The sequence below is a fragment of the Copidosoma floridanum genome, unplaced genomic scaffold (assembly GCF_036245765.1).
Source record: "Copidosoma floridanum isolate Cflo_tuat_1 unplaced genomic scaffold, Cflo_Japanese_pri ptg000030l, whole genome shotgun sequence".
Taxonomy (NCBI): domain Eukaryota; kingdom Metazoa; phylum Arthropoda; class Insecta; order Hymenoptera; family Encyrtidae; genus Copidosoma; species Copidosoma floridanum.
Window position 1 is genome coordinate 11,744,089 of NW_028321907.1, and position 23,975 is coordinate 11,768,063.

Here is a 23,975-nt window from a genome sequence, read left to right on the forward strand (position 1 = left end):
AATATGGTAACTCCAAAATTGTTTTTTCGATAACATTTTGACAACGCTTCAAAATGATACCAGTGAAAAAGATAACTCTAAGTTGTCTTTAAAAGTTATCACATAGACGTCTTTTATGAGACAACTATAAGGCATCTTTTCTTTCGATAACGTGGACAACTTTTTAAAAATAATTTTTTTGATAACATTTTGACAACGCTTCAAAATGATACCAGTAAAAAAGATAACACTATGTTGCCTTCTAAAGTTATCGCGTAGACGTCTGATAAAAGACAACTATAAGACATCATTTTTCGATAACTGTTCTCTATATAACTAATTGATATCTTTTAGATAACTATAGATGTTATCAACAAAACAGACAGTGTCGGTTGTCACCTCAATGTTTTGTGGGTAATTGCAGCTTCTGATATACTACAAGGGTTTTCGACGAAAACTTTTCGTTCAAACTTTTGATCGTAAATGGAAACAAGACTGGTAAGGTGGTAAGTGCAATCATATGATACATGTATGTAGCAAAATAACAAGATAAAAATACATGTCCTCATAGATCTAATGAGAAACGTACATAATTTTTACTTGCACATTTACGAATCTCAAAAAAGAAAAACCACCCTCGACACATCTTAACTTGAAGCAGCGTTCTTCATTGATCCAACAGCGCATCAGTCACATCAGTCGGTAGGTAATGTATAACATACTGGTATAAAAAAAACGTACCGCTTCTCAAACACATACTCATAGCGTACAGCATCCCAATAATTTTCAACCAATCCCCAGGAACGTACCCCCTACGGCTCATCTACACGACGTCTGCGCACGGGGCGAAAGAACCCCCCGCTGAAAAAGGGTGCGAGGGGCTTGGCTTACCTATACACCACAAAGCAGAGGGTATGTGTACATTATAATCGCTTGCACGGGCGCAACAGTGACTGCACGCACCTCACGCCTGTTGGTGCATATGACTCCTGGGAGTCCTGATGGGGGCTAGCGCGCTCGCTACGTCCAAGTTGATACAGTTTTCCTGAAATTTCACTTATTTTTCAGATGCTTTCACTGAAAAGAGAGATTTTCGTTTTTACAACAAATCGTGAACTGACGTTAATACAAGTTTTCGCGGGTGATGTGCATGATTTGACATTCAACTAAGCTTTCCCGTGTTTTCGAGGAAAGGAGCATTTTTGTTTCGGAGCAGAGAAAAGGAAGTAAGAAGAGAAGAGTGTTTTGTCTGCGATTGGATGAGGGTGAGTCCGTATACCTATATGCACAATGTATATTTATGCCTGTTATCTTATCTGCACAGATGAGAAAGGTGATGGACCCAAACAATAAAGTTTGAATGAAAGAGCGAAATTGCCAATTGTTTGTATAGGTACAGGACCTTACCAATTTACATACGATTCGTTCAACGTTCAACTTAGTGCTTAAAAGTGTAAATATGCATATACCATAAAGATGTGTATTTTTCTACCACGATTGGTCCTATGACCGATCGATATTTCCACCCTCTAGATGTAGTAGGTATCGCACGCTAGTATATAATGTATATGTCCCAGCTCTCTGATCTCACCCCCTCACACGTTGTATCTACTTTCATCTCGCGTATATATACGTGCACATCCTACCACCCCCTGCATGGCCTCACATGCTTACAAGTACACATGTTCTTTTTAAGCCGGTAAAAGTTTACAATACCAGCACATTAATATACTAACACACGTATGATATCTCATGCGTGTGTTAATCTACCTTTTTATTTATTAAGAATAACACTTTTTTTCAAACACGATTTTTACATGATATATCCCCTAATCATCCTAATTGTATTTATTTTTTACTTGAATGGCATGTCGAGTTTGCAGTGTCTCTTTGAGCTCAAGCCACAAATTCCTTGCGATTGACGATGTTACAACAATAACATACGTGTACATTGATGCACTTATAAGCTGAGCTATTGACACAACATATATACCTACTTATAATATAAATATAAGCTGACGAGCTTCAAAGATACTCGAGAACCTAAGACGTCAGCCGTAAAATGAGATTCGTGGCTGGAGTGGAGGTATCGTTTATGATACACGCTATTTTGCTGCTCTGAGAAGCGTCACTGGAGCTTCAAAAGAAATGCATGTAGAAGAGAAAATATAATTTGATAGGTAGCATGAAGTCATATCAAAATCATTACTCTCTGCGTACCCGCGGTGTTTGTAGAATTCAAACAGGAAATAGTAATGTAAACATATGTTATAGTACAATATTGTTACATCCTCGTGTGCACAGACGAGAGAGGATGAAAATGTCCTTTAGAATTACTACCCGCAAACTGTGAGTATATATATACGCAATTGTCACTGACAAAAAAAAGCCCTTGATCTCCGCGTCCTCCGGGACCAGCCTTAATGCGTCAGAACGATTCCACCGACCTCTCTTTACTATTAATTACTACGAAAAAAAGTCAAAACTGCAGCTCTTAAGAACCTCGTAAAAGATTCATCAGTGTGAAAAAGCACAAACTACGCGCGTAAGTACCACAGTGGCAAAGGAAAGACATGCCGCAAAACGAGAGACATGGGAAACTAAATATCCTCCCACGCCCGCGTCTCAATTAGCCGGATTACGCAAATTAGGAGAGAGAGAGAGAAACGAGGACTATTTTTTTTTCTTTTTCCTTCCGAGCGAAAACGAGAAAGAGGAGAGCCCATGCGTGCAGAGCTCCTCTCTCGTTTTGCCCTCGACTTTAGAAAGTCGTCGCGTCCCAGCTTTTGAATGTATAAGGAGAAAACGAGGAGCGACGTTGTGTGTAATTTAACGCGAGGAAAGAAAAAAGACTCGCAATTTTCGACGCGAGAGTGAGAAGGAGACGAGCCAGAAGTTGCCATAAAATAATCTATACTTCTTCTAGGATGGTGTGCTGATTAAAGTGACCCCCTGCATACTGGACCGTCTCTTTCACCGCAGCTTCGGTGAGCGGCATTCACCCACTCTTTTAATATACCAGCGTACGAGATGCTTCTTGTTTTCCTTGCGAGAACAGTTCACGTCCCCCGATGATTGATGTTGTTCTCACTTAGTTTTGCAGCACCAGTTGGGAAGGGTCGTAAATTCTTTTTACCCCTCCCGAAAATGAAGATCCCAGCTGAAATTGTACCGTGCGTTTAGCGCGAATGTCAAACCTCCTCAAAAGTACTAATTTCATTCGCGAAGGTCAGAAGCGCCAGACTAAAAGACATTTGGAGAGAAGAAAGGAAAACCTGCGAAACCACAGCTATAAATCCTTCAACCTGCCCACCTGTCGGTCCGTATAACTACTTGTATACCCCCACGTGCGGCGTACACGCAATAAAACTATTCCTCATGGCACTTTGCCTTCGCGGTAGTAAAAGTAGGTCCCGGGTGTCCCATATACCTATGGTCGAGGAGTCGCAAGTGCGCGTCGCCTCTTGAGTAAGCACCTCTCACTCTCGCGTGGCGCGGCCGTTGCTTCTTCGTGAATTTCGCTCGCTTGCGAAAGAAACGGAGCCGATGCCATGGCGGATACGGCGTTCGCTCTCGCAGAAAAGAGATGCGCTCGTTCGATAAACAAGAGTGCAACGCAATACGTGTGAAGTGGAATGAGAAGCTGCGCTCGGAGATTTCAACTCTGTTTTTTTGTAAACGAGCTGCGTTGAATTTCCATCAAAGTCGAAGGATCGAGGAGTTGAATGATACAGGCTGTTTATTAGCTACATGTTACATTTATTCAATTCAGTCTAGAAAGTATACATTAAAATTATTAAACATGAATTTTAAACTAAAACCTCGTCTAATGTACATGAGCAATTTTTTTCCTTGCTAAATAATAATTTTTTCTTCAATTAAAAGAACAAAAGTCTTTTAATTTTAAGATCTGAGATATATGGCAATCTAATTATAAATACCAATACACTTATGTGCGTCAATAGGTAGTAAAATAGAATAAACTTATTTAAAGTCGTGACGCAATTTGGTTAACATCGTTATTAATAAATATTATAAAATCACATTCGCAAAAGAATTCAACCTTTGTTTTGATTATATCCAGCAGGACATAGCTTTTTAATTAATTTAATATAAGAGTTCCAAAAGATAAGAACAAGAACTAACTTTTTTTTTAATTTGAAAAACTTTCTCGCATAATAGTTAAAAATGGCTTAAAATATTCAAGCAAAAATATTTTGCAACATTTTGCAGAAGACTCAAAACTTATGTTACAACTTTTAATGAAACGGAATAAAAACTTTTTAACTATTCAAAGCAATGTTACACATTCAATATTAACTATTTTAACGTACATTTAAAATGCTAAAATCGTGTTATGAAACAACTCACGTTCTCATGCTTACATAATAATTATCAAAAACGACGTAGATTTTTAACTCTTCTGGTTTTACTGTCAAGGTGACAAGAAGCGATTGCTGCAGGTAACTGAAATACAAAATCATCATCATCCACATCAGAAAAGCTTTTATCACAATGGATAGAACTTTCAGCTGTTGAGTAATCTGTAATAAAAAAAGATCTCATTGACGATAATTATATTTTAAAAATTGAATACCTACAATTTACCCTGTACCTGATGGTGTTTCATAAGAATATTCTAATGCTGTTTTGAAGGAGTCATTTTGGCTAGACACTATAGACTCATCTGTAAAACTGTTCTCATCATTATACGACGATTGCCTTTTTTTGAATCTTTCTTCAATAGCTTCATTACATTGATTATTTCCATTCATCTAATGTATAAAGTTCTTGTAAATAACGATTGATTTAAGTTTAAAAGAAAACATAAATTAGTACCTTCCACAACGTCTTTCCTGTATTTGGTTTGAAGAAATATTTCTTGTACTTCTTATTCTGTTGAATAAATGGTAATAAATAAGGTTTAATATAGAAAGTAGTTATTTTTAGGAAGTAAATTATTACTAATATTATTCCAACTACCTTTTTTTTATTTCCATTATTGTGTTCGGGGGGACTCTCCTGTGGTTCTGCTCGAGTTGTTGCATCATACTGTGATTAAAGTTTTTAATAGAAATCGTATCAAGATAAAAGCAATACATAATAAAATTTACCAACTAACCATTAAATCAAAAGGTCTCATGCCTTTTTCCCTCACTTGTGGTCTACCGTTTTGTTTGGGGCGTAATTTTTTAACCCATCGACACTTAATCACTTGATGATTAGGATTCAGTGTGGTGATATTATAAATATGATCTTCAAAATCCATGTTACTGAAATTTCACATTAAATTATTTCTTACCAATATAAAATATTTTTCAAACTGTTCAGCTGATACATTATTTGATATGACAAATCAATGCGATAAAGTTTTGCTAACTCACTGTTGTTTTTCTCTTAAAAGACAATAAGTAGAAGGGGTTAGGGATATACCCTAATACGTTCTTAAACAAAAGTCGCACTAAGGCGCTTTTAACGGACTGAATGACGTATATTAAGCACAGCTAAAATGAAAAACAAAAGAAGTTGACGAAAAAGAAAAGACAATCAATAGTGTGTAACACAGGTCGAAAAGAAACGAAACGAAACGCTGCAATTTAAGCCAGCTTAAATGTACAGCTAACTTTCAATTCGCTGAAATGTAAATATTTTTTCGAAGAATGTTTTATGTTACACCTTTATTTAGTTTATAACTTATGCTTTCGCAAGCATCACCGTGACGTTTTTCGTTATATATACGTGACGCGCTACATGTATGACAGTTAAAATCTTAAAGGTCTTCAACACCTGGTAAATCCTGTTTTAGGGGGATGCAGTCCAGCTGTTAATTCTAACGACCCTGGTAACTCCGGATTTTTAATAATCAAACATCACCTACACTATGCGTTTGTTTTGACCTATTGTATAGCTATTGAACTTTAGCGACCGGGCAACTCCTTCAATGTCAACAAAGCGACATAACCTCAACAATAGCTATACACACTTCATTGCTGCGTACTCAACGTAAAATGGTAAAGACCGCTGGTAATGTTTTACACATAATTATTATCAATGTTGTAAGAGTATTTGAATTAATTACAATCACTGAAACGCAGAAAACCGTTCACGCACTCCGAATGTCCAAAGACCCGGCCGCGCGGAGAGGCAGGCGGAAGAGAGCAGAGGGTGATAGACTGACAGGGGCCAAAATACCAAATGTCTCGATTTGATTGGAAAAGCGAAATAAGACTCTGCGCAAAACAAAGAACCAATAAGAGAAAAGTAGACAAGTTCCAATATATTTAATATACTTGCTTCAATATATGCTTTACTTACTTGGCTCTTTCTATTGCGTACTCTATTTTTGAATTGTTACGAGGAATGAAATTATGCTCCATGTGACCATAGAGGACTGCACCCAATAAATATTTACATAAACATAAACTATCTGCAAGTTTGGCATGTTGATTAAATTTATTTTAAACAGTAGAATAGTCTTATAAAATTTTGCAATGAATAAGTAATCGCAAAATAATATTACGCAGAATATTTGGTAGCGTTTACGACATGCCATCTTTATTTAACTCAATAAGTTTAAGTTAATAGCTGTGAAAAATATTTCATAATTCATTCTCAAACTATTATTTCTGTCAAAATAATTTACTTTATTATAGACCGACCCAACGTTAACTATTATTTTTTAGGGTTTTTTACTTTTACTTAGTTTTCAGTATATGTAAGATTGGATATATTTTGCTGTATCAAAGGCCGAACCAAAATTTAAAGATAGCTCATGTAAAATAATCCAAAGATATTTACGGAAAGTGCGCTTCGTCCTGTAGATCCAGATAGTCCTAGATGGTGGAACCGTTTTACCAGTTCACTGGAATACTTTAGAGGCTTGCTCTTGAACCACTGGCGTTGATGGTCTCGAGTAGTGAAATTTCAATTAGATTTCTGGATGGTGATTATGATGATGATGATGATGATGATGATGATGATGATGATGATGATGATTATTATGATGATGATGATGATGATGATGATGATGATGATGATGATGATGATGATGATGATGATGATGATGATGATGATGATGATGATGATGATGATGTTCTGGTGAGACCAGGAACCATGTGCTTCGTCGAATCACTCGCAGTTTCCTGGAGAATAGTGTCAAATGGAGCAAAAGCAATAGGCCCTTCAGCACCTTCATTGCAACTGAATTGGAGCTACAGGGTCCCATCTCCCTTCATATAATTCTATTGTTGCCCATGTAAACTGGTAAAGACTTGCCGTTTAGTCACGTAGATAATCTTTGAACAGATACACGTTTAGGCCTGTCTCCACGCAGTTCCAAACTTGTTTGGTCATCTGAAACAACATCACCACATCCCAACTTTCAAAGTTGTCCCAATGCGCCCAGCGAAAACGGCACACTCGAGATAAAAAAAAAAAAAAAAAAATATCTGCAAAAAAAGAAAGTACACAGAAAAAAAAGCCAAACAAATCCAGGTCTAATCGAGCCTAGAGATTTCCCAAGCGCAGCTACAGGCGCTCATCAGCAAATCCGAGGGATTCCGCTCGTTTCCCTCCCGCTTTTCTTTCACCTCTTTGGCTTTTCTTTTCGCGCAATTTGCAATTGTAATGCCGTTCGCTCGCACACGTGTGCGCGCACAACTTTTCGCCCGCGAACCAACACTCGCACACTCGCACACGTCAACCACCTCGTGACGCCTCGTGTTCCATTAACTTTCGTGTTTCTCTTTTTTTCCGCTCCTTTGGTTGTAGAATTTTTTTTTTTTTTTTTTTTTCAAGGGGCCTTGAGATCATTCAACCCGGACGAGATGTAAACACACATGTGTTTTTTGGACAGGTATGCCCGCTGGGGAATCAACAGACGTGGTCTGAGAGTGACGATCGACTGGACAGCTTGTAAATTACTTTCTATATCAAATCATGCAAAGAGTGGCCTCTTTTTTATGCTTAGTGCAAGTAGCGTATGGTCGAGTTATTCGGTTGTTTATTTTACGTCCATTCCATTGTTTAGCTGAGGATTATTGTATTACGACATGCAAATAATTTATTAAGTTTTTTGGTGTTTGTATCGTGTGTGTCGAGCTTATTAAAGAAAAGAATGGTGTGTGAGTGCGTGGCAACGAAAAATTTTACTGGACATCAATTGCGAGTTATTTAACTGAGATAATATATGATAGCTATTGTTAATTAACAGTGGAAGGTTATTATTTATTTGTAGTGTACATAACTTGAGTTGACAAATTTTTTATTTCGCTCTATTAAAACTGAAAGTAAAATTCTTTTTTTAATAAACTTTAGATCACTTAATAAAATTATTTTAAAATAAATGAAAAAATTTTTATTCTGGCAAATTTCGAAAGCTGTAGAATTTTTAACCTGCCCCGACAACATTCCCGTTATCAATCCAACAGTTACGCAGATAAAAAAAAAACAAACAAGGTAAATTGCACTATACCTACCTCGTAGTAAAGAAGAGGTAGAAGATGATAAATTTTCCAACGCGTTCGACAAATTAACCAAAGTTAATTAAAATTCCCACGAAAATGCCCAATAATTAAAAGCCAAACACGAATTATCCCCACCTTCTCGTTACAGCGCAGTGAAAACGTCTACGATACCACGGATAATGACGATATAACGTCTAATGGAGGTAAATTAAACGGAAATCGATGCCACAACGCGAATTTCCTCTCATGATGATATTATTATTATTAAGTCCTAACATCGCCCGAGAAAGACGTCGCCGTGGATTCAGCCACGGGCGAAAGTAATTGCGCCGACGATCGCTCAAATTGCCGTCGTAATATCGGATGTTGGAATTAAAAAATAAAATTTCACTAACCAAACTTGAATTGAAAAATCATTCATAGGTGTACCTATACTCTTTTTCAAGTTTTTGGCATTTAAATTTTTGAAGTATAGATGCAGTATTATTTGTGCTGGAATGATTTTTTCTCAATATTTTTGTAATACAGTAACAAAATATTATACTTTTTAAATGTTTCTTCAAATTTTTTAAAATAAGCTTTACTCCCTAAAAATACATTGCACTAGTTTTCGCTGAAAACTTTTTGTGGATTGTTATACTATATGTAATAAAAAAAAAAATTTCCAGCAAAATTAAGGGAAATTAAGGCTACAGGGAAAAAAAAAAAATTTGCAGCGTCTACGAACCCATAAAAGAATCATTCCTAAGTCTGCCTAATACGTACATATTTCAATAAAAGTGCAGAGTAAAAAATTGAATTAAAAAAAAAAAAGAATAAAAAAAATGTATCCAAAGCTCTCGAAAGCCCCTCGATTCATGCACGCGCTCGGCAGCAGAGCTGTGTAACAATTCGAAAAATTTTCCCTCTCCTCCCTGAAACTTTTCCCACGAGTATACGGCTCCCGCGAAACGACGGCTTTTCCTCGTTTGTACAAATGCGATTAATTAACATTTCTTTTTTTTTTTCCATTTTCCAAGCCCAGCGAAATCCAATTTCTCAACAGAGCGCAATTGTTTTCAACGGGTCGACATTTGTCGCTCTTTCTCTCTCTCGAGGAGGACCATTCGTATGTATTTCATCGCCACCTATACACATAGCGATACTTCATTGGAAAAAAAATAGTGGGCGAAAATTTTTCCAATACCGAACGGGGCGGAGGGGGGCGTCGTTCCGGTTCGCTTAAATCTTGCCGCGCGAAATGTAGGTCTCGGCGGAAAATCCGCCGATAGATCCGCTCGCTCTGGCTGAGCTGCGAAGAATCCCGCAGGATATACATCAGCAGAGAGAGACGAATGACGCAGTGCCCGCAATTCTCTTTTTAACAAAGAGTGATGTATAGGTACATATGAGGGGGGGGGGGGGTTTCCGCCGAGAGGATCTCTCGCTTGGCGATTTATCGCCGTGTACCAGCTCTTCCGGAGATAATTAGCTGGTGCCCGTACGCTGCGGAGAGCATGTGCTGTTTGGGGCGCATGTGTGCGAAACGAGGAGGAATGCGATGGGATAGCAGAGGAAATTTTTTTTTTTTCCCTCTCTTTTCTCTCACACTGGCAGCGGAGGTTAATTGACAATGTTTGATAACGACGTGTACTGGGCACCGACGCGCGAGTTAACACGGATCCGAAGCGTAATTTGTTTTTTGCTTGAGCATATGCAGGTACGTCACGTGTGACAGAACTAGTTTTTTCTAGAATCGGAAGGCGTGTATATTTTTGTTCGCGATCCTCGCGAATTGGAGTTACCTATATACGTAAGTATTATTATTACAAATCAACTAACCGATTCACCGGGAAAATGGCCCCCTCGAACATATTGAGTCGTACGATAAATCTCGAAAGATCATTCCGTAATTAAACTCTACAAATTTACAAATCGAAAGACTCGAGCAAGCACCGTTACGTGGCGCGCCAAGATAAATCGCACTGCATTGATAATTGATAACGAAATTAATAATGCATGTGCATATAGCCATGCACTCGAGGTGCGGAAATAACGTATAACACATACGTACATGCTCAATTAATTTTACTCTGTAATCTCTTGAATTTACGTTTTCAATGATTTACGGTTACGTACAGTTACTTAGGAAGAAAGAATAAAAAAAAAGTAGATTTTTATGTAGACTTACAGAAAATATTTAATAAGATTTTTTTTTTCGTTTCCTTCTTCTTCTACTTTTCGAACATTCATTATCCCGCAAATTTCAGTAACAAGAAAACCCAAGCAGGCATATTTGACGAAAAAAAAATGCAAAATCACGTGAAACATATCGCACATTTGTAATTTACAACAAAACTATTATACCACGAGGAGTACGTGGGTACGAGCGTTTGCGATTTTGATGGCCCTTTCCGTCAGATGTACGTGTACCTACACGCAAAATGACTTGGTAGGATTTATAGTTGTCTTCGAACAGGGACTGGATCATAAAGGTACCTGATGTAAACGTACGTATATTCGACTGTACCACTAGCTCGCGTTTTGCACGAAATTCAGGTGTATCACATAACGTGGATGAACGCACGAGAGGTATAATGTGCACTCGTTATAGGATATTAATTTACGAGTGTGCTTATTTGCCAAAGAGGATTTCGAAGATCTCAGGCTACTCTTCATTTTATTTTCTCTTTTTGTTTCCTTTTTTCTCGAAGAAATAATGATAGTTAAGTCTCGAGAGAGTTTCATTGTTACGGGGCTCTTTTGGGATCACTGATTTGGGGGTTTACAACGAGTATTCAGACTAGAGAGAGTAAAAGCGTGTGAACACAACACTTTTCTTACTTTGGAATTAAAAAAAAAAATAATAATAATAATAAAAGTAGCTCCGTACAACCTCGTAGGTACGAATTAATCGTTTGATTTCACAAAAAAACACGCCCATCGTCAAATTATCCTCTCCTCCCTGTACAATATACCTACCCGAGGCTAATTAAAAATCTACTTGCGAAACGGAGCCCCCCCCCCCATCGGTGGGCATTAACTTTTAATTACAAAGCTTTCCCTGCTCTTCTCTTTTCGCGCGTTTCTCAAGCTTACATATAATATACCTGTACTCTGCAGTTCTGCCTACGAAAATTCGCCTTAGTTGGCACTTTCCGTCGACATCGAGAAACATCGAGGTTGGTACACGACCTGCTCGCTGGGATCTTTTCTTTTTTTCGGCTCGAAGCGTGTACGCGAGTTTTATTGCTTTTCTTAATTCATGCGGGTAACATCGTTTTATAACAAATGCGTAACGGTAGATATACACAGATTTTATCGGCTCGCAGTGAGTGTACACTGATTGAAAAATCTAAAATCGGGTTCCCTTCAAATGATAAATCGATGCATTTTACATTAGTTTTCATTTTGTTACGCACGAAACGCAGTAAATTTTACACTGATTCGCTTTTAAAATCCCGTAGTATTTTTAATATGTATGAACGAAAAAAAAAAAAAAAAAAAAAAAAACATCGTGAGTTTCGGTGGGTATACAATTAAAAATGAAGTAAATGAAATTCGGGTGTAATTCAGACCGTGAGAGCACGATGGTAGAGATATACCTACACCGAGATAGTAAATATAGTATAGAGCTGCGTTTCTTTGGGGCAGAGTGTACGTGTGTAGATAAGAGGTCGAGTCTCCCTCGCGCCAGCCAACAAAATGTAGGCCGCTCTTCGCAACTATACGGATCGCCTCTCCGTATGTGCGTGCTAGACTGGTTGTGGACGCATACATGCATAATGCATGTAATACGTATAAGCAAGTTCGAGGTTGCGGTCGGTCCAACTAATGACGCGGTAATTATTCCACTTTGGCCTCCTCTTCGAGTGCCATTAGCTCTATTTTTGCCATTCCACTCTTCCCCCCTGTCGTCCCCCTCCTTTTTTTTCACATTATTCATGGTTGTGGAATTTCTTTGTTCCACGTGAAAAATGAGGCTGAGACCCCGACTGCCCTTAGGTGTGTGCGTATAATTATGATTCGTTGAGGTTGCAGTGTAACAAGTGTTTTGGCAAGATTTAATTGTAGTTTCAATTACGTACACGTACAACTAGATTATTTTCATTGGATGTATATTATGTATATGAAACTCGGAAAAATTGTTTCTTGCTTTCCACGACAAAAGACAAAAAGTACGTGTAAAAGGGTATCATGATGGGCCACAGGTATCGTATGTTTTTATTAATTTTTGTTAAAAAGTCAACGCTACTATCTCTGCATCTACAGCCAAGCTGCAGTAAACGGCAAAAATTGTTTTCCTATTTAATGCTTTTTGTTTACAACCATACATTTATTAAAAGAAAAATTAAATCTAAATTCATTTATTGTCATCGCGTTTCAACTGCTATTATTCATGACGGAGATCATCAAATTTTCTTTTCATCGATACTATTCACTTTAAACTACATTGTTTTAGACCAATCGAAGTACTGTATTCTACACTCAGATTAATTGTAAAACAATAACTACCGATGATTATCAAAAATTTACAATAAAGTGCAACATCTTTTGAGTAGATATCAAAGCCCAATAAGATCGTTCGAACGAAACTTTCCTAATACCACAAACATATTATAAAGTCCCATATTTGTATCTATTTTCTGGGTATTAGGTATTATCCTTGTTAGCACACCATGTCTCAATAAATAAAAAAAAATTTCAGAGCCGAACAATTATTTCTCCTCCCGCAGGAGATACGTAATATTCCACGAAATCATAGAAAAAAATTTATTGCCTCTCCTCTCCACATAAATCTCGAAGAATATACATTTTTTTTCAGAAGCGCACGCGTATCTTCGGAAAGACAGGTTTTTCTTTCAACCCCATGAAAGTCTCATTTCTGATCAATATCTTCCAACGAAGCTTCTACATGTGTTGCCAGCAATTGCGGAGGCGACTGAATCCCCGGAGCTCATACGGAGAAAATAAAGCCAACGACCTGCGCCGCTGTGCAACGTTACAGCCACCGCGCACTTTGTCTTTTAGCAAGATCTAGACAGCATCTTCGATCACCCGAGTGGCCTCATAACTTTCGCGCGAACAGCCTCGACTCTTTTTTATTGTTGTTTTTTTTCCTCTTAGTTGCGGCTGGTCGGGAATCTATGTTACCGCCCGCGCCTTAAAGTGGAAGACCTCATTTGATCTACGTGCACTTGTGTGCGCACGAGTGATGATAATAATAACGATTTAAACAATACCTAAACTATTTGGCTGAAGAAATAAGAAAAAATAAAATAAAATAAAATAATGATAGTAATCTTTCCCACCAGACGCGCAAAGACCGCAAAACCACCACCCCCGGAGTTGCACTTTGATGAATCACCTTCCCTGTGCTCTACTACTCCTTAAAACCCATTTTCTCCCCTCTTTCGCTCGGTCCCGATTCGCAGGAACGAATTTTCTTTCCCTCGGAAATTCCCCGACCGCACAGCAGCTTATACCCATCATAGGCTGGTGCAATTTTCGCACTCTTGCGCCAGCTGTGCGCAATGCCTATAATGGAGGATATACGGTGAAACTGTATGGGGTGGCATTAGTAATAACACGCAGAGGCCGCGGAGCAACAACAGGTGCAGCTAGTGCCAGTGAGGATTTTTTAGCGAAGTTGGAGATGAAAAATAAACAAGTGGCTTAATTTGTGCGCAGCAACTGAACTTTAATAAATTAAATGTATAAACGGTAAATATTTGAGTCATTTAACGCCACGGAATGTTTGTAAGTTTTGTTGATTTACCATTCTCATACTTGTTATTGAAGTTTTACCAAGTCTCGTAGTACAAATAAAAAAATTTGTTTTTGACCAATACATGGTCGACAACTTTGTTGTATAACGTTAACTTGTTATTTAATTTTTAATGCATTTTTTAATGTTAGATACAAAGTGTGGTATGAAAAATATAAATATCCTCGACGACACGTACTTATGAGCCGTAGTTATATTATGTATAGGAAAAAAGGGGTGTTTAAATGTTTTCGAGATGTTGAATTTTTTATTCTTCAAGTAAAAATGCTATCAAATAACAAAGTAGAAAACTTTATTCAAGATCTGCGATTTCCATTGAGACATCATTTCTCCGTTTGATAAGCATCAGTTGCATTTGAAAGATTTAGCAATTGCAATGTTTATGGAAAGCATAAGTAACAGCTAGTCGGGGCTATTGAAGTGTACCCAGTGAACGCGATGGAGTAGCACACCCTGTCGGGGAAAATTTTCCGTGCTTTTGCGCAAAATTACCCAGCTCGAGTAATGCATCGATATTTGTTACGGCACGTGACTCTCATTTTTCATGCAACTTCGTCATGACGGATAAATCGATCATTGGATGTATATGGTGCAGGATAAAAAGGATGGGAGGAGGGGGATGTACACAAATTGTGTTGCACGGGCTCGCATGCACTTGCCCCGTGTGCAAAATTAAGGGCCATTGCGGTACTTTTGGCGCAAAGATACGCGCTTGTGTCCCGAGTGCTTGTTTACCGGGTTAAATTAAAAAAAAAAAATTAGTTTATCGTAGCGCCTCTCGTACATTAAATGGCTGTTCTGAAACGCGAACGTTGCATATGGCGAGCATTTATTTCGCAAACAAAAGGACGTGCTTGGGTCGCGTATAAAAAAAGTTATCACCTCTCGAAGGATGGTAGAGGGAGGGGAGAAGAGCTAGCTCGTGAAAAATAAGATCCAACTTTTTTCTTGCGCTTTTCTCTGATGACTAAGGTTTCTCGGAGCTCGTACAATTTCACAAACTTCTTCTCACAGTTCCAATGAAAAACACTGGTACAACGAGTGATCGCTGTTGTCGTCTACGAAGCAAAATCAAAGGAAAGGACACTTTCTTCCACAATCCAAGCTACCGAGCAAATTAATTTTCAACCAAAACGTATATAGTTTTTCTCGTGTATCCCGAGTATCCAAGGAAATACCTCCAAGACAAAGAAAGGGACAACTAGCACGGAGCGGTCAATTGCGTCAGGGAGCTAGAAATCGACAAACGACATAAAATTTGTAAGCCCATAGTATATGCGAGTATACTATCGAACTGCGCGATTGACACGGTTTTCTTCGTCGTGTTTCCGTGCCCGGGGTGTATAGGTCTTACACTTGCCAGGTCTCGAGTGAGAAAGGAGACGCTTCATCGGGTGTGTGTAGGTACATGTTATATCTTTTTCATTTGATAAAATATACATATATTTGTATATAGGCATAGAGTAACGTGTACATAACCGGTTACGACGTTACACAATTTACACTTTACCACACGACGGAGAGAAATTTGCGCTCGTTTGCGTACATAACAATGCGCAGTGCCTTGTAATTCAATCGAACTGTGCTTATACTTACATTGAAACCCGAAGAAAAAGGATAAAAACAGTAGTGCAGTGTTCAAGCGATGCCGGAGAAATATAGGCGTGTACCGTTATAAAATATACGCATCTTAAACTTACGGATACAATATATATAGGTACAGGTGGTCACGGCGCAGCAGATGAGTTGTCAGTTTTTTAAATGAACCTGATTTGACAGCAGGTATATGTATAAGTCCGTTGAACCTGATGGCCTCATCAATATAATACCATAAATACATATTTTTCATCTATATTGAAAAACCAAGGGAAACTTTGTCATAAAGCAAATTACAAAAAAAAAAAAAAAAAGTAGTAAACTGTAGGGTGATTGCAAAGCAAATTCCGTAATGAATTTTGAGTTTGTACTGAAAGCAATTTAAATGATGAAAATATCCCGTACTTCTATACCTCCACAAGTCAATATACACGCAACACACAGGCAAAATCAGCGATATCGCGTTTGTGCTCATTCTATACACTGTACTCTCAATGTAGACCTGTTGTACAACTTGGGGGAGTTTTTTTAAAATCCCATCTGATTTATACAGGTACTTACCTTGGAATCCCCGTTATACACGTGCATATAGATTTTCTCTCGAGTAAACTTCAATTCCGTGTTTAATGTGATTATTGTATATACAGTGTACGCACCTACATTGCATATATGTGGTATAAAATAAATACCTAGAGGTGCTCGCGCGTGTACGGAATAGCCCGCATGCACCTTGCGTATATAGTTGCGCATAGGAGAGAGGCAACCTTTCTAAAAGCTCGCACTGTCGATTTAACGAACGTGTATAACAATAATAATAGTACATTATGGTATACGGAGGGCTACGGACACCACTCGAGCAAAAAAATAATGGCAAGTGCGTTTTGTTTTAACTCCCCACGTGCGCGGGTATATAAATGTTAAGTGTATAAAATACACAGGGTAGGTATATGAAGGAAAGGAAGTGGAGAATGCATCATGCGTATAATGCTTTCGAGAGACCGATTGCACTATCTCGGAGGAGTGGGAGGAATAAAAGAGAGCGATGCACAATTACGGTGAGTACGAGTTCGAAAAACGGGAGTCGGAGAAATGCCATTAGTCGCGCTCGCTCGAGCTACGCCACTTGACAATTTTATATACTGCACATTTGTAGACGTACAATGCAAGTGGCGGAATGTAGTGTCGATTTTTTGCTCCAAATGACGATGTGGCTTTATTGTTAAGTCACCGTGTACGTATAGATATTTCCTTTCACATAATATATGCATACCTAATTCTTGTATGGGGCTTTGATTTTGTACTGTTTGGACGATTTCATTGTACTTGCACTTTCTGCGGGTGGGGTGTGCAACTTTTTTTACATTTATCCCTCTATATATGATGTACATTTATGTTATTCTAGTTAATGCTTGCTCGAAGAAGTATCGATCGAATTCCGACGCGAAGTGATATATCTCGGATGTATAATCCTACACCCCAACGTCATCCATACATGTGTAAGTATAACTTCTCAGGCTCGTGTGCAGATCTATACTTGTAGACACCCGCGACGATCAAATCGTTTGCACTGATATCTCTCGAATTGTAACTGTATAGGTGTGTGTGTCGTCTTCTCGTTTTCCTCGAGTTACACATTTTCAAACGAAACTCAATTCTTTTTCTCATTCTCGCGAAATAACGCGAGCAAGGTATAAAACAACTACTGAAACAACAAGGGAGGAGGAGGAGTTGTTGTTGTGTAAAAAATAAAAATTGAAGAAGCACAGGAACGACGGTGGCGAAAGAAAGCGTCGAGTTAGCGAAAGCGAGTAACGTAATACTTGCACATATACACATCGTAAGATGAAACACACGCGCCGGGGGGACGATGATAATATAATGTTTTCTCGGTGCGAAAGTCGATCCGCGAGTTGGACACGTATATGTATGTGATAGTGGCTTCGTTGTGCAGCGATAAAAATGATGTAAGGTCCAGATGCAGCGAAGTAACTAGGCTGAGAGAGAATAATCATGATGTATATTTATACGACTCGGGAGAGCTGGTGGCACCCATTAATTGTAGGATTTTGTTGTTGTGGAGAAACGCGCAGTGTCTGCTATGGAATTGTCGAGTAAAGAAAAAAAAAAGAATAAAATAAGCTACGCAGTTCTTTCCGTACGATGCTTCGTTTCAAAGGTGGAGGAAGTTCTTTTTTTCATCGGTGCAAGGTGTAGAGGCCATTTCGGGGTCAATTTCAATGCGAAGGTGTCCAGAGCGATTTTCTCCAGACAAAAGAAAATGTGTATCCCGCCCTTTCACCAATAGGCACAAGTCAGAATCTCACTTGAAACAGTTGCGGCCCAACCGTTTTCGAAAGTAGCGCTCTACCGTTGGAAACAAACAAAAAAAAGAAGGCATCCTGATTTATGTGTAAAGGCACGAAATTAAATTAGACACGAAAAATGCGATCTATCAGGAGCAGCCCCAAATTAATTGAAGATTCGTATCTCGGAGCGAGAGCGCGTGTATCTGGAGCAGCGGAGAAAGTTAACTGTGGATGTAATCTGATTTCGACTTTTTTTTTTTGTTTTTTCCTTTTCCCTTTGAAATTTACAGTATAGGTGTGCTTTAGATATACTATTGCGGAGGTAGGGTCGAAGGTCGTGCGTCTGACCAAGACGGACTTTTTCTACTGAAAATGCATATAAAAATGCCATCGGACGCCGGACCTGCACCGTCAGCTCGAAGGTACATACATTTTTCTCGAATTTCCCTGGGGATGGATATACTTGCAATTTTTTTTTTCCCCTCGTGACTACGAGTGGGATTTTCAGGGAATAAAATAAAAGCACGAAACGCCGAGATGAATCTTCAAAGCTATAATCGCTAACGTTTTACGTCACGCGTCTTCTTTGAAATTCTGTTGAGGAATTTTAAACGATATTTTATTTAAATTGCTCTAGAAGGCGATTCATTTTTCAAATAGGTTAACATTCATTTCTCGTGAAGTTCCGTATACTTAATGTAAAAGAAAAAAATATACATTGTAAAATGTCTTTGAAATTGCCAAAATAGTTTAGCCAAAAACCATAATTTGCAAGATGACAAAGTGTGGAAGTTTAATTGCGCTCGAGGCTATGGCCTCTGTTCTTTTGGAGGTGTTCTTTTTACGTGATTAAAAAAATTACTTTTTTTTTTTTCCACATCTCGTGGAATTTCAAGATCAAAGGCATAATAACCATACGAATGTGTAAAAAAGCCAGTCTAGTACAGTACAAGTCATTAAATTTTTCATCAGCATCTTCCAAAGTTGAAAGTTTTACATCCAATTCGTGGTTACCACACAGCTGGGTGTCACCCTAAAAACATACTCTGCATTCGTTCCCAAAAGAGCGAAAGCCGCAGCGCAATGTTCTCTCGAGCAACAAAAGCCAAATCAAACAAAAAGGAACACCTCGATAATGACAATGTGCGCCACGAAGAAAGCGTCGAAAGCCTGCACGCACAGAGATACATGCTTTTGATGCGTATACTCGTACAAACTAACGCCACGTGCGTGCAATCGAGATTCGAGAGAGAAAACGAAGCCACGGCGTTTACACAAAGAAAGCCACGAGTATACGCATGTATATATACGTACACCCAGGAAAAAGGTGGGAGAAATTAAATACCACACGGCAGAGTTTTAGTATAGGGGCCATCGCAGAGAGGGGGGGGGGAGAACACACGATCTCCTCTTGCGGTCTCCCCCGAGCGGAATCCGTTCTCAAACCGGCTAGACGAGTTTGTCCTTCCTCTCCATACAAATGCATACCTTTACACTCTACACACAGACACACTCCCGACTTGTTCGTCCTTTCGTCCCGGCGTGCATGTGGTGTCCTTTTTAACACGCTCCCCCCATCTTCAGCGTAGATATGTAACATTTAAAGTGCGCGCTCGACTGCACGTCCGTATGGTTAACACTTTTTTTTTCTTTTTTTTTTTTTTTTTTCCTTTTTGCTGCAAGCCAGGGGTTTCCGGAGTCTGCACCGCGCGTTTCCTGCCAGTCGTCGGCCGATGGCTTATTTGTGCGCGCGAGGAGGGTATCTCTTCCGCCGCCGCCGGCGTCGATGACGGCCGTTATCGGTATCGGAAGCGCGAGGCAGTTTTTTTTACCCTTTCCTCCCTCTCTCTCGCCATCTCTTTGCCAGAGGGAAGATAAATGTTGCGATTGCTCGCGGGGTCGAAAAAGTCGTTTGCGGGTGATTCTCTTTGAATGAATTGCAAGTACAAGTGCATGCGATCGTCGAAATTCATTTTTATGCTGATAAATCGGGTCGGTTCCCTCGAATGATATATTGAACCAATGTGGGTAAATCACTTCTACTGCACACACGTATAGAAACAGCTTATCAATGTATTATTACGTGCAAGTACCCATTTATGTACGCAAGAGTATCCTTCTTTTCTTGCAATCGTACTATCTTGTTGGTGAACGCCAATTCATGAATGTTTGAACAATAAATACATCAGTTGTTGGTTTTTAGTATATCATTCGCATTAAAAAAAATAATTAATGAGCATCGAGATTTCTTTCTGGCGAATGCACTTGTCATGTATATAATGTAAATATGCCTTTTTAATCAAAGCACTCGCACACTAGTTCAACCAACTCGTAAAATCAGACAGTTCAAAAAAAGCACCGTTCTCCACTTGAAAATCCGTCATCTTCAACAAACAAAAAAAGTGCTTGTAATTAGCATCGTTTTCGAAAGGAAAACTCGAGTCGTCATCCCCAATCGTACCCCCGTACCTAGTGATAATCATACTCTTGAGGGCCATACGCGCGTCAGTAACAGCTCGTACACATCACACTTCTGTTGACGATCCGCGCGTCCACTCGACGCATATTCTGATTCCTCTTCCGCGCACTTTCTCCTCTTTTTTTTTTTTTTTTTTTTAATTTACTTTCGCCGACTCTCTTTCCATCGTTAAAAGACGCGTTCACCCTGACACGTATCATCACACCATTAACTATCTACTTTCCGTTTCTATATGTACGTAAATATTGGATTTCGAGGCCTTTTCCTTGGTATGGTTTATCCGCTCATTGTCACCACCTCTTCGCGGTGAATGCGATCGAGTTTGCGGTTCACGACCTTAACATTCATAATGCATTTACGAGCCAAGAGATATAATTATATAACACGTGTGCATGAGTAATCGCACGTATATATATGTATACACTTTGAGTCTATATATTATGCTTTCAATAAGGAATTCATCATCATGACAAAACACGATTCAATTCTCCTACTCGATGAAAGTGATCGTATTTAAGCTTCACACAATTTTCTTTTGCTCCGTGATCGTTTGCTCTTGTACAACCCGTTCTTGTATTCGCTCATCCGAGGCGCGGTGTATGGTAGATATGTGTCATTAAGTACATGGACTATGTCGACGCGTCGTCTCGCGGTCGAACGAGGGGTTCATTAAGCTCGAGCATCTGAATTTCTGCTGCGTTTTTTCTCAACCCTGTGACAGCTTTGTTGCTGGAATTTTTTTTTCTTCTTTTTAATAAACCACATTAGCAAAAAGTCCGAGGAAAGTGTAAAGGAATAATAAAACTGTCCAATGAACGGCAATGATGATTCATGGGTCGGACAATGCGAGATTCTTTGTTAAACGGAAAACGCTTTGTTCGGTAATAATTACTGCACTTGAAGCGTCGCAAAGCTGCACTTATACTCTCTGTACAAAGGGTGCATGACTGTACTTCCGGTGCGCTCGTCGTTCTTGTACGCCGCTGCAATCATTCGCTCGGTGTGTGTTCAAGATATATTATGATCAAACCGTTCAAGCTAATGCAAGAGTCTTTACATTTTTTTCGCTTGAACTGCTAGTAAATTTACGTGCAATGCATGATCTGCAGTGAAACTAAGAACTGAGGAATCAAAATCAAGTGTACCAATTTTTATTGTGTGTCAGTGATATATTTATACAATATTATACAATCGGCACAATATGAAGAAAAAAAAATCTCCTTTGATTTGATAATACTTACAAGGCATTTGACACTAAAGCCACTAATAATGATTTCATTTATTACGCTGTCAAACCATAATTCTGAAAATAAATTTTTAATAGAATTCGCCTCTATTTTTTGTTGCCGATTGTATAAATTGTGCGAATAAATCAATAGAGATACAAACGAAGCTAGATTTCGCCCTGCCAGAACACAATTCTAGTGGTTTCGACGATTCACGACAGCAAATAATGAATCCTCAGTCCCAAGAAAGAGATTGTTGTAAATGATTGAAGCGCTTGTTAAAAATCATGACATGACACAAAAAAAAAAAACAAAAAAAAAAAAAAAAAAAAAAAAAAAAAGGGAGAATCTGTATTAATAATTTGTGAGAACAAGAGGCTCGAGGAGTATCTGTAGGTTGATGCCCATTGCAGCAGGAAATTGCTGGTCACGCATCGAGAGCATCAGCTGCACCTCTCTTACCCTGACCATACATCACGTGCACATCACACACATCCCGTCATTCTCTCCCGACTGTCGATGGCATCCTTGCTCCCGTCAGGTTGTAGTCGTCGACCATCGCTACCGCACTGTAATCGACTTTTTTCCCTCTTTTTTTCGCCAGCACTCAGCTCGGCGTGCTGCATCGGACAAGCGAGTATTTTTTTTTTTTTCTCTGCTTTATTCGATCTCTTTCGTCCAATCCGTTCTTCTGTATTTTTTTTATTTTTATTTGACTCTCAAGGTTTGAAATATCCTACTGGCATGCAGCACGAGGTTTCAAAGTTTTTTCGGTAAGGTACGTTGCTTCGACTCTTGGATTCTCGATCCTCGGATCAATGCAGCTCCAACCAACTCTACGTGATATAGATTTACGTGTTGTAGAATACTGAACTTCCGTGCAATCATTTTTATCGGCTCAAAATTGTACGATTCGATATATTTGGTCGAATACCTGGTACTTATTCTACCGTTTGTTACATGTTTCTCAATTTTACCGTATACGATACATTTCTCGTACTCGTATAATATAAATTTAATCATCTGTAACAAGCATTGGACCTCGTTCTTAATGATCCAAGGCGTGTAAATAACGAAAGAACGTCGTTAAGTTCTATTGTGATCGCGTGCAAAAGTGTAACGGAGTGTTCGCTCGTGGTGTGGCAAACGTGAACATTAGAGAAATCCAACTAGCTCTAGAAGTAGGATCCAACTCGAATGAAAGAATATATTACACCGTCCATCGCGTATAGGTAGCTGAAAACTCCAAACTTTCTCAAAGTGTAAGTAGTAATGTTTTCGTGATCGAAGCTTCCTCCAAGGGGAGGGGCAGAAAAGAGTAGCGCTCCGGGGTGAAACCACGCGTGCCCGCAATTACAGAGATATCTCGCTCGCCCGTGCTCCGGAAACAGTTTTTCCCACATCTGCGCGTAAGTATGTACCTACCTATACGCACACGATCTACCCGCATTACAATGCACAAATGCCCATAATCCTCGTTCACCCAACTTCCTCTCATTCTCCCCGAATCGACGAGTCCCAGCCGTAAATATCGTCAAAGTAGGCCTGTGCACACACACCCGCTATCAGGATCATTTAAATCCAGAGCAGAGAATACAATATACACATACACACGTTGGGCCTAATAAGCATTTTTCACCGGAGCTGATGTAGCTCGGTTATCTACACCAGTACTATACTGCGCAATACACATACTTCCAGCACGCGCGGGCCCAGCCAACTGGTTTCTCCAAAAGGGGTCACCTAATTCTCAAACCTGGCAACTCTCGGTGCTCGCCGTTGTTTGCGGGCTGCTAAATTAGCGTGCTAATAGTATATATAGCGCGAGGAGGGAGAAGAAAACGAGCTGTTCTGACGAGAGCTCATCGATCATGTTTATGAGGTTCCGACGCGCGTGCACCTGCGACTCGTTAATCACGGCCATCTAGTCGCGTGTGGTACATTCATCGAACTCGCTCGTCGGCGTCGAAGTTGTGTAATCCTAAATGGGTTTCCAAGTTTGTATCCGTATTTTTTTTTTTTTTTATTCGCTGCAGTTTAAATATGTGTATGCATCGCGTAATCATTTCCACTTGCGTTTTCCACAACGTCATAAAAAAAAAAAGATGACGCGTTTACAGGCTTCCGATGCATCGAAAAGATCTCGTAAACGTATAT

The 23,975-nt window shown here is 39.1% G+C and overlaps 2 protein-coding genes across 6 annotated transcripts in view; one reads left to right on the top strand and one right to left on the bottom strand.

Annotated features, from left to right (window-relative positions):
* The first annotated feature begins 633 nt into the window (after positions 1–633).
* The window catches only part of LOC106636816 (uncharacterized), a 53,790-nt gene continuing 30,448 nt past the window's right edge, over positions 634–23,975 (top strand). Inside the window, exons 1-3 of the mRNA XM_089596752.1 lie at positions 634–681; positions 781–891; positions 1,048–1,244. The gene's annotated coding sequence lies outside the window, so the exon portion shown is untranslated. The remainder of the gene's footprint in view (positions 682–780; positions 892–1,047; positions 1,245–23,975) is intronic.
* LOC106636839 (uncharacterized) lies at positions 3,788–6,865 on the bottom strand. Of its 5 annotated transcripts, none has more exons than XM_089596699.1 (7): positions 5,858–6,147; positions 5,364–5,483; positions 5,102–5,252; positions 4,963–5,031; positions 4,819–4,875; positions 4,595–4,754; positions 3,788–4,523 (listed from the first exon to the last, which is right to left on the bottom strand). In XM_089596699.1, exons 3-7 carry the CDS (start codon positions 5,246–5,248, stop codon positions 4,375–4,377), a joined length of 582 nt encoding a protein of 193 aa, XP_089452825.1. In that variant the 5' UTR covers positions 5,249–5,252; positions 5,364–5,483; positions 5,858–6,147; the 3' UTR covers positions 3,788–4,374. The 5 variants fall into 5 exon arrangements, with proteins under 5 accessions (XP_089452825.1, XP_089452824.1, XP_014204856.2 ...); XM_089596698.1 differs by having other exon boundaries at positions 5,767–6,147; XM_014349370.2 differs by lacking the exons at positions 5,364–5,483; positions 5,858–6,147 and adding an exon at positions 6,778–6,865.

Bases quoted from the DNA above. Each gene is read 5' to 3' on its own strand.
- LOC106636839 (XM_014349370.2), bottom strand. From the start codon at position 5,248: ATGGATTTTGAAGATCATATTTATAATATCACCACACTGAATCCTAAT. The intron at 5,032-5,101 runs GTTAGTTGGTAA...CTTTAATCACAG, and splicing joins TGAGACCTTTTGATTTAATG to TATGATGCAACAACTCGAGC. The intron at 4,876-4,962 runs GTAGTTGGAATA...TTTATTCAACAG, and splicing joins ATAATGGAAATAAAAAAAAG to AATAAGAAGTACAAGAAATA.